Genomic DNA, 12,011 nt, shown 5'->3' on the forward strand with positions numbered 1-12,011 from the left:
TCAGCCCAATGGGAAGCGGCTCCGGCCAGCCCAGCTGCCACCACAACCCGGGGGCCTTTTATCCAGAGGGCCAAGCAGGCCAAACCAAAGTCGCGGGAAGCGCAGGAAAGAAAAGGCGGGACTCTCTAGGTAGCGAACCAAAGGGTGCGTGTGTCCCCCAGGCTGCGTCCCAGAGAGACGTCAACCTGGGGTTGCCACGGCTTTTTATTAACATCAAACAGGGGGTGGGAACAAGGGTGGTCTCTCTGTCAACAAATCAACTTTCAAGAACAAACTTTAACAGTGGGGTGATAAAACTTTGGGCCAATGGGGAAAGGTTGGTTATGTAACAGGGGGTGGGGAAGGTTATATAACTAAAAGATTGACATTTAACAGAAAGTGGTAAACAACTTATTATGGGATGTCAGTAACCAAGGTAACAGGTGAAAGGCGGGAAAATCCTGAGGGAAGGGGAAGCCATTTTGAACAATAGGAATAATATAACATAACTGGAAATGCAAACAACAAGAACTGATCAGAACATAACAACCGCACCACCACAGCTGTTAAACTTTGGAATGGACTGCCCAATGAGGTGGTGGAGACACCATTCCTGGAGGTGTTCAAGAAACAACTGGAAATGAGACTAAATGTTACAGTTTAGCTAAAATGATGTTTGATCAAAGGTTGGACTCAATGGTCTCAAAGGTCTTTTCCAGCCTAATTCTATGATTCTATGTTTCATTACTTTTTAGTGGCTACAGCTATATCTTCCTTAAGAGTTTTATTGCTTCCCTAAAGCACTTATTTTTTCAAAATTCTTTGAGCAAGCTTAAAAAATCATTTTTTCCTTTAGCTCTTATTATGAAAAATTGGAAAGTGTAACTGTAAACTATGGGAAATGCAAGATATTGACCAATAGTTATTGTTTTTTAAAAGGAAACATAGGAATTAAAAAGTAGTTTTCAATTATTTTTCATTCTTTTTTCAATTTTAAGATGTAAACAGATGGGCTTAGCAGACATCAACTTGGCTTCTCAAAAATTATTCCCATATGAGTTGGGAACTAAACCACATCTCAAAGTTCCTCTCAGTGTCTATCTACAGCTTTATAATACTGAAGTTTATTGAACTCCACTCACATATTTTACTTGAAAGTTTTCTCTGTTAATGAAGGAAGATCCCATATTGCACTTGCAGTCAAGACCATAGTTCCAACATTTTCAATGGAAATATCTACATGCTCAATATATATTTAGTTCTGAGAGGAGCTACCACTTCCCTGTTTGTTCTGGGCCTTACATGCTGTGCATTTTTACAAATTTTCTTAATCAGTAAAAGTAAGGCAATTTCTGTTTTCACTATTTTTAAGACAAACATTTTATCTACTTGCTTAGTGTACCTCCAATCTAGGAAAGAATATAGGGAAGATTAAATAAAATTGGACTTCTAGAAAAATTTGAATATTCAGGTACAATTGACTTTGCAGTAATAAAACCTGAAGACTGTAGTAAAATTATATGCTTGGGGGAAAATATACATATTATATATGTGTGTGGGGTTTTTTTATATAAGTAAAATGCAGTTTCATTCAAACTGCAAAGAAATCTATGAAATGTGAGATGAAAGAGAAATTGGAAATAATGATTTTTGTTTTGTCTTGAGCATTTGACAACACATGACACTTAGAGAAGAGACAGACATATAGTAGGGTTATATCCCTCAATTCCTGCAAAGGAAAGATAGGAGAAGAATAAAGTCCTCTAAGGACTAATTATATTCCCTAGCTGAAAAAAATTTCCTGGTTGATTTTGGAAGAAAGTGATTCTTACATTTTATCATGACTACATAAAAAGGCAGATTTGTGTTAAAGTACTTGCTGTAGACAGAAGTACAATGGTCAGACTGATGAGAATAGACCTGTTTATGGTCTGTTGAAACATAAGATTTGTATTTTAATACATTTCAGAGCTTTCATTTCAATTTAAACCTTTAGAGTACACAAACATCTTAAACGGTAGCACCTTTTTTCACAGTATGATGTATCAAAACAACATAAGAATAAATTAAACATAATGTTGTGGTAATATTTAAGTATTTCTCTTAATTACATAAGGTTGCCTGGATGATTTTCTTGAGTATGAGCTTATTTGACCTATTTGAGCATTGAGAAAATACTAAGTGTCAGGACAAAATCCAGCAAAAACACATAAATACAAAAGTAAGAAAACACATAAAAAATATAAAAAAGGAAAACAGCAATTCCCATACCATACACATAGAAGGGGTTTTCTGCATTTATGTTGAACTGTAATTTTCTTCAAAATGTTGTTATATTGAATAACTATCCCAAAGTAAGTCTGAAATTCAGTATAGGAAGCATAACAAAAATCTCTTCATTTTAAGGTTAATTTAAAACTTAATCAAAGACAAATGAATATAAGAATATTTCTGCCAAGGACTGTTATTATTACAAATCTTAATGACATTACAAAGAGATTCAGACTCAATCAAACTGAAGTACTAGTGCATTAACTCATCTTCTAGACACCATTTTCTTTAAAAACCAATTGATTAGAAGGAGGGGTCTTAATTGCTTTGAAATGAATATGTAGTTATCTGTCTTCATACTGGCAAAATTTTCATGGAAATGAAAATGGAACCTAAAAGTAAAATGAGGAAAGGAACATTAATTCAGATTTATAACTTTCTGTAATCTTTGAAGAATACAGGGAACACTGGTTTAGCAAGTAATATTAGCAATTAAAAACAAAAAGGAAAATAGCTGTTCCAGTCTTAAATTACTAATCTTTCAATATCTGCACATTGAAAATAAAGCAGCTTCTGATTTTCCCACAGCATAAATGTAATTTATAAACACATAAAAGACTCAAGGATAGATTGAATCAACATTGTAATTAAAATTACAAAAAAAAAAAAAAAAAAAAAACCAACATTTTTTTTCCTGACAGTCACATATTAAGCTACATTATACAGCATAGGAACAGTTGCTCTACTCTTTCAATGGAAAAATAATAGTCTAGCTCACTATTGTCCCTCCCACAACAAACACATTTTAAGGGCAGTTGTAAAAATGATACCATTAAATTAAAACATGCTTTTTATCAATTAAACAATAAATTGATGTATTGATTTAATAACATTAAACATCATTATTTAAGACTCTTGGAGATGTATCTTTTTTAGCATTACAACATAAAACTATTAAATAACCATATTTATTACTAGTGGCTTATTCTCTTAAAATCTTGGGGAAAAAATCCAACATGTAAAGAAAAATCTCTTCATGTATGTGGTGGTTTGACCCAGGCCATATGCCAGGTGCCAATTGAAGCCACTCCATCAGTGCCCTCTGCAACTGGAAAGGGAAGAGAAGATTGCTTATGACTTGAGATAAGGACAGGGAAAGACCACTTAATGGTTACTATCACAGGGAAAACAGATTTTACTTAGGGAAATTACTTGAATTTATTCCTAACAAAATCAGAGTGGGATAATTAGAACTAAAACAGATCTTAAAAGAACCTTCCCTCCTTCTGTCCCTCCTTCTCAGCATTAATTTTATTCCCAATTTTCTACCTCCTCTTCCCTACAGTGGTGCACAGATATGAAGAATGGGAGTTATGGTCAGTCCATCACATGTTGGTTTTGCCACTGCTTCCTCATCAGGGAGAGGAGTCCTTCCTCTGCTCCATAGTAGGTTCCTTCCCATGGGAGACAGTCCTCCACAAGCTTCTCCGGTGTGAGCCCTTCACAAGGGCTACAGTTCTTCCCAATCTGTTACAGTGTGAGTCTCTTCCATAGGTTGTAGTCCTTCAAGAACAGGCTGCTCCAGCATGAGTCTCCTACAGGCTCACAACCTTCTTTTGAACATCTACCTGCTCCAGCATGGGTCTCCTACAGGCTCACAACCTTCTTTTGGATATCTACCTGCTCCAGCATGGATCTCTTCCAACGGCTGCAGGTGGATCTCTGCATCCCCTGGCCCTCCATGGGCTGCAGGGGCACAGCTGCCTCACCATGGGCTGCCCCATGGGCTACAGGGGAATCTCAGCTCTGGCACCTGGAGCACCTCTTGTCCCTCCTTCTGCACTGACCTTGGAGTCTGCAGAGCTGTTCCTCCCATATGTTCTTATCCCACTCTTCTCTGGCTGCAATTACTTCTGTGAGATAAGCTTTTCCTTTTTCTTAACTCTGTCACCCCAAGGCTCTGCCACCATCATTGATGGGCTTGACCTTGGCCAGCAGTGTGTCCATCCTGGAGCTGGACACCTGTCAGGCATGGGAGAAGTGTCTAGCAGCTTCTCAGAGAAACCACCTCTATAGCACCGCTCCTACCAGAACCTGACCACACAAACCAGTACAGCTATTTGTAATTCTCATCTTCAGGTATGTGCAAATGGAGGCAGTTGCTTCTACAATGAAGAAAAACAGAGCTATCACTGTGTCTGTGCTCTTGGATGGACTGGAAACACATGCCTTGAGAATATTAATGACTGTGAGATAAACCAGTGCCAACATGGAGCCACATGTGAAGATGGAATTAATAAATACAGGTACTAACATGTTGCTTTCTGTTCATAAAGTGTTTTATGCCACATGAAGATGTTTTGACTTTCAGAAATAATTACAAATGGTGTTGTTAATGCAGTAATAAATTTTTCATATCAAAAAACGCCATGGAATACTAGTTTTCAATATGGATGTGCACCCAGTAAAACTGTGTAGTCTGAAGTGTTGCAGGAAGGAATCATAAATATTCCTCTTTGCTGGTCAAGGAAGTTAAAACAACTATGCAGAATCTCACATAAACAAATAATATTTTTATTAAATGGCAAACACTTTTTGAGCCTGGACTCTGTCATAGAGTGTCTTATTAAAATTTGAATGATAATTTATTATCATTTCAGTTATTAAAAAAAAAAAAGGTATGTGTTCTTCTTAGTGAGCTGTTGTAGATATTTGAAAATGAGATTTTATAAAATATGATGAAAAAATAAATGGGAAAGATTTTCTTAAACAGAGTTCGGCTGTTCTTATCAGACTTGAATTATTTATTTTTCCTCTACAAAATCCAGAATAAATAAAACTTCTCCATAATATCTGTAAATGTATTTTGAAAGACATTATTCTGTGCTGTGCCATGCCCTAGTTAGAAGCACTGTAATTAGTATGCTTTAGTGTCTCTACTTAGAAAAGATTGCAATAGTGCACAAAATAAAAATAGAAGCAATTAAAGATTTCTTCAACTTCACTGCTGTTTTTAAAGCATCTTCTTTAAAAATAACTGAAATCACCAAGTAGGCATACAAATGGAGAAAAGTGAGTGATTCTCAGTATACAGAGCTAAAGTTTTTTGTCAAAGAATCCTTGCAAAGTAAACATCCTTCCTTTTTACTATCTTGTATCAACTCTTGTATCAAATTACTGGAGCATATTTTGGCACTTTATTTAACTGTTAAATCTGTGTCTTTCTTTTCTTTAGCAGGAAAATAGTTCTGATGGAAGTACAAAGCCATGTTTATGTTACAAAATCCACTAGCGTTTACTGAGAAATTAGTAGTTCTAGAGATATCTAGAAATAACGAACATTTGATTTTAAGTTGCTAATCCAGACTCAGTTTTCTGAGAGAAAACACTTAATTCTTACTTTTTCAGTCTTTGAAATACAAACTAAATTGACAGACCAGTCTGTTTATCTAAGGAACATGAAAACGTACCATTAAGATCTGAATCTCAGATAGTCAGTTTTTTTAGCAGAGAACTTGACCCCAAAAGAACACAACTGGTTATTTTGTAAAGACAAAGTCCAGCATGTTTACTGCTGCACTTACGTGCTCTGTTTAAAGAGCATAGTTATTTCTCACAGTGGAGCATTTTTTAAAAATTATTAAACTCTGTCTTCCTTAAAAATAATGTTGTTTCTCAAGTTATTGTTAGCAGGTGAAACAAAAATAATTTCCCCTTTCCAATACACAACTAAGAACAAAAGAATACAAGAGAAATGCTGAATATAAGTGCACCCACCTTTTCTAAAGTCTTGTCATTGCATTTCTGTCCTTAAATGGGTATATTTTTTTATTAAGGAATTTATCAAGACCCATATTTGATGCAAAGTAGTTTCAGGAAGACATAAGAAAACTGTCAGGAGATTATATATGGAGAATCAAATGCGTAAGTGTCATAAAGAACTCTAGGGAGATTAATTTTTAAAATTATTGCAGCCATTCAAAACCTCTCTTAATGAGTGCAGAAGATAAAGATATGTCAAAATTTATATATATTACATTTTATTTATATTAAATTATTGTAAAACTCTAGACTTTTTTCTTAGTTAAGAAATCTTAAATTTTAAATTATTAAATTTTGGTGATATTACATTATTTTAGTGGTAGCTTGATATAGTGATGCTGAAACAAGGAGATCACAGAAAATATCTACCTTTGATTCAAGAACACCTCCCTCTTTTAAGGTCTCATGTTATGCATGCCATCTTTTTTTTTTTTTTCCAAATGGGAAATAAGCTGTCAACTGAATGAAGTGTTTCTAACTTTTTTGTCTCCTTACCATGGCATGTTCTTTTTTTTATTCCCATTTTGAAATTACTGTTCCAGACTGTAGAATCACATCAAAGTGTATTTATATATATATGCAGAATATTTCCTTTGAGTTCAGACTAGGGAATTGCTCTAAGTGAAGGAGGGGGAGTTTAAAAATTTTATATAGTATAATTCTCAGGAAGGCTGCATACAAAGAGCTTCATAATTACAGCAAAAAGTCTTAAGAGGTTTGCTCCTTTGGTTTAGTGAGCCTTTTCTTACAACTAAAGTGGCCCCAATCACAGTGACACAAAACCTGTATTTAATTCAAATTAACTGTGGAACTTCCAGCTGAGTCTGTGCTGTTTGCAATATCATTAAGTCAATCAGCATGTTTTTAAAATGATAATTTTAAAGAATTAGTGCTCTTGCCACTGGGTGGATGGAGTAGCTGTCAATACGAATCTGGCAGATACCATGCAATAGTCTAATTGCATCGGCATGCCAAAATATCTTTACCTTTGGTTATATATACCTGAGAGAAAAAAATGACAGATAAGATTCATTACCTCAGTAAACAACAATGTTTTTACATTAAAAAGAAAATAATAATATTTTTTCCCTTCTAAAGGACCTGTATTGTTTGATTATGTTCTGTGTAGGAGAAGAGAGAGAACTGATTTAACAAGGCTCAGTGAGAAGCATTTAATGAATAATTAAAGTGAAAGAGATCCTCGAGGAGTATAACCTCCTGTTTTGAAATCCAAGGGGAAAATTATTACTCTGTTTTCTTCACCCTTGTAAATATGTTTCTAGTCAACATTACATTTTGGACAACCAAGATCCTAACTGAAATAAGACAATAACAGTAGATACTTTTCTATTGTCTATTCAGTGGAAAGGAGCAACAGAGCAAGAACACACAATTTAAAACTTGGTGTAGTTTCCATTACCTGTCCTGTTTCCCATTTCTTCAGTCCAGCGTGTTCAGATGAAGTCCTACATTTATCACAGCCCTAGGAAAGCCCAGCAAGAAGGACTGAGAATTATTAGATTAAGACATTTGAAGAAGCTGTACTGTAGGATTTACCGCTGTTTAAAAGGTCATGATGAACTAATATATTTTAAAAGTGTGTTTTAGTAAATAGCTATAGCTCTGATGTCATTATTATGCAGGAAAATTTCTCATTAAGAAATTAGGTTTGGTGTAGGGTAAAACTTCAGTTGTGAACACATTCTTCAGTATTCAGTATACAAATTTCAGTGCGTACAATTAAATAATTAATCTCAGTACAAAAGAGTAAAGTGACACACTGTAGAGTAAAATGCTTTAGAATATGAAACACTTCTTTGCATGATGCCAGCAAGACTGTGAAAAGTAAACATAATTTAGATCATTTTTGAGTATCACAAAATTTAAAGCTTCTATTATTTTATTCATCCTTGACTTTTTCCATTTTCTTCCAGCTGGGTAAATTGAGCTTTTTGATTAGATTATTTTTTTTATATCTAATTTTCTTTTTACAGGTTTATTCCTCCTATACTACATGCAATTTGTCTGCAGGACCTAGCTGACAGTGCCATATAAAGTTAGTACTGTGATATACACAGTTTTCTGTAGCAATAATAGGCTTCTTCCACTAGAGAAAGAGGAGAAATACTTTTCCTCACCTCTCTACAACTCCAGAAGATCGGTAAATGTATGTCCTTATTTCTTAGGGAATACCTCTGCAATAAGTTATACAACAGCTTTTCTGCAGAGAATAGAGATGCATATAAAAAGTCAAAGTGAAACTAAATATCCTTTTTCAGCCATGTATATGTGTATGGTTCACATTTCAATGGCAAAAAGTGATAGTTAATACTGAAAAATTGCTGCTAATATGCTTGGACTAATATTAATTAACATGTGTGTATATATATATGTATATATATATATATATATATAAACAATGATAGATATTAAGAAAACAAAGTAGAGGAATTCTTGGATGTCTTTGCTAATTCCAGGCATCAGTATTCCTACATGCCTGTTGTATCAATATAGAAAATAGCTAGGTCATCTCCTAGCACAGGTTAGCATACACACATCTTCAGTCTGGTCTTTGGCTTTTTCCAGTCATTTTAAAGACTCATTTGATGTGCACGGTTATTTACTCAATAACACAAGTCACACCACATCTTTAGTGCAGGCAGTTTATGGTGACAGCTTGACAGCTACCCTGCCTGGGCTGACCAGCACCAACTGACTTACCCTGCTGTTTGAGACCATTAGTGATAAAATGTTGGTAGCTACAACATAAAATGTTGGTAGCTGTATCTATGACATAACCATTTGCATTTAAGCAACCCTTTATAGACTAAATTCCATACCTCTCTTTGGATCGCCATTTAACATTCATTTCACAAGCATATCAAATTATCATGCAAAATTAACTATTTTAGGCTCTGAGTAGTAACTTACAATCATCTTCATGATATGTATAGGAGCACAGTAATCTTCAAATGACTTATGTTTGCTACTCACTACTAAAATCCATGTTTGTAGCAAAAGCATTGAGGTATTTGTTTTCTCTCTTAGTATCTCTTGCCTTCAAAATCTTGCTGTGGATGAAAGAGGACATACGTGAAGCTACCCAAAGTATTGATATTCCCATTAATGCTAACACAAAACTTTTTCATATGCTCATCTCTGGTGTCATGCTTCTGCTTTCACTGTTCCCCCATTTTGTAAGGCTGACATTTTTAGTCCTCCTTAAGAAAGGGGCTGGGAAAGGGTCATTAGCACCTCCTGGTCTCTGCTGGAAGATCTCATACACACACCCCAAATGGGCCATCCCAGAGCTGAAGCTGGAGCAGGAGAGGCAGCAGTTACTGACTTCAGCACAGGGAATGACACCCAGACACGCCATGGAGAGGCTGAGCCCCTGTGCTGAGATACCAGCGCACAGCCAGGTCACCCCTCTGATAAGGGCAAAATACAAGTTCCTTGAGCTAGAAATATAGATACAAATGGTAATTCTGGTATCGTATATATATGTAAACAATTTTTAAAAATTTATTTTAGACAAATATTTACGCTTTGAAGCAAGTAAGAATAAAAATCAATCCATACCTCAAAGCTTCTGATATCATGCTCAGTATTCTATTACTGCTGAAGATACTAAGAATAAATTGAATTATAATAAAAACATAATAACAATAATAATAATAACAACCACAACAAATAATAATAATAGTTATTATTATTATTAATAATAATAATATAAAGCACTTAATTACTCTGTTTTAAAATTAAAAGACATCCAGGTATAATTTCACTGGGAAAAATAAAGTGCATTTCATTCTTAGCTGTTTTCAATTTCTTCAGACCCCAAAGTGTTGAAAAATAAGATATTCATGACACCATTGCTTGTAGTATGAAATCAGAAGTATGAAACTGAAACTAGAAGATTCTACATCACGTCTGTTTCTGTGTAGCTCTTCTGTGGTCTCTGAAGATAAGCTATACAACTAATAATAGTCAGGAAATGACATAAAATTCTTCATCCTCCCATTCTTATTAAGAAGAGCTCTAAGTTAAATTTGCCATTTAATGTTAATGATAATAGCCACATTTTCAAAGAATGATTGAATAGTTGCATTTTTAAAGTGCACACACTAATTGTTAGTGTAAAAACAAATTAAGGAAATTAAGTGATTAACTGCACCAGTAAGATTAATATGACTGGTTGTTTACCATATTATTGCAGGTAGATTCAGAAAATGTGCAACTAAAAGTAACTAAAAGCACACCTGCAAATAATGTTTAGGCATAATGAAATTTTATGCAACTCAAAATTTATATTTAGCAATAAATGTAATTGTCTAACACCAACTGCACCCAGGCCCAACACAGTCACTCATTCACTCCCATATCAGCAGGATGGGGAAGAGAATTGGAAGGGTAAAAGTTAGAAAACTTATGTGTTGAGATAAAGACTTTTTAATAGGAAATGCAAAATCCATGCACACAAGCAAAGGAAAAAAAGGAATGAATTTGCTGCTTCCCATGGGCAGGCAGGTGTTCAGCCACCTCTAGGAGAGCAGGGCTCCAGCACACGTAACAGGTACTTTGGAAGACAAATTCCATGAGTCAAAATGTCCCTCACTTTATCTCCTTTCCCACACCTTATTTACTGAGCATGATGTCATGTGATATGGAATATCCCTTAGGTCAGTTTTTGTCACCTGTCTGGGCTGTGTCTCCTCCAAACCTCCCATGCAGCCCCAACTCCTCACCAGGCTGGCAGTGTGAAAAGCAGAAAAGGCCTTGTGCGGGGGTTGTCGTCTATCCCAGAGGGGCTGACCCACCACACCGACTGTCCCAAGGTCGCCGGTAATCAGCAGCCCCTCACTACCCACGATCAGGGTCCTTGCTGCAGAGTAGCCCGCACCGGAGCAAAGGAGTTAGAGGAACGAGAGGGGACTCTCAGGGAGGTGAACCAGAAGAACTTTATTCTCCGGCTCTGGTCCCAAGAGAGACCACGAGCAGGGTTTGCAACAACCTTTAAACATCAGGGGGTGGGTGAAAATGCAACCAATGGGCGAACAGGGAGGAGTGTCTTTCCAAACAACAACCAATGGTGGGTGATGGGGTGATGAATACATTATAACAGGACCAATTAGAACTACAGAACCAGAGAACTCTCTCGAAGAAGGGGTAGGGCATAAATTGATGAACAGGACTTGAATTATATAACTCAACTGATTGACAACTGAAGCTTAGCAAGTAAACACTATTATGGGATATCAGTTACTAGGGCAACAGGGTTTTGGCGGGAAGAGGTGAGGGGAGAAGAAGCCATCTTGGGAAAAGGGAATAAATACAAATTCAACAATTAACACTGAACAAAACTTGGTGAAGCACCACCACAGCCTTGGCTCTGTGTAAGCCCTGCTCAGCAATAACAAAAACATCTCTATGTTATCAACCCTCTTTCCAGCATAAATCCAAAACTGTGGATTAAAACCAGAAGGGTATGAGTACTAGCCACTGTGAAGATTAACTCTATCCCATCCAAAACTAGCAGAGTAAAGTAACTGTATGATATTTTTGTGTACTTCATTCCTTTAAAAATGAGAAGCTGAATCAGCTGAACCTTTCAATGAAGGCAAAGATTTCCTGTTTGTTGAGAAGTGACTGAGGCTGGAAGAGGGAATACAACAGCTACATATACTTGAGTCATTATTACTGTAGCAATGGATCTGTAGAGCAAAAATGGTGGCGATGAAGAGCTCACAACCACACTAAATTAGATATGGAGGGCTTACTTCAAGCAAACTCTATTTTGGTCCATGGACTAAAAGCCCATTTGCAGTTGGTGTCCATTAGCTGTACTCCAAGCCACACAGCTCCTGATTTAGTTTCTATGTGTCTACCATAAAAAATGCATGCACAGTATCAAGGACAGGAGCAAAGAGCCACATGAG

The 12,011-nt window shown here is 35.9% G+C and overlaps 1 protein-coding gene across 1 annotated transcript in view; it reads left to right on the forward strand.

Annotated features, from left to right (window-relative positions):
• Positions 1-12,011, forward strand: part of EYS (eyes shut homolog) — a gene marked incomplete at both ends in the record, with an annotated part of 727,941 nt that overhangs the window by 79,412 nt on the left and 636,518 nt on the right. Inside the window, one exon of the mRNA XM_083857640.1 lies at positions 10,824-11,164. Coding sequence (XP_083713766.1) covers positions 10,824-11,164 — 341 coding nt within the window. The remainder of the gene's footprint in view (positions 1-10,823; positions 11,165-12,011) is intronic.

Source organism: Zosterops lateralis (assembly GCF_965231275.1).
Source record: "Zosterops lateralis genome assembly, chromosome: 3".
Taxonomy (NCBI): Eukaryota; Metazoa; Chordata; class Aves; order Passeriformes; family Zosteropidae; genus Zosterops; species Zosterops lateralis.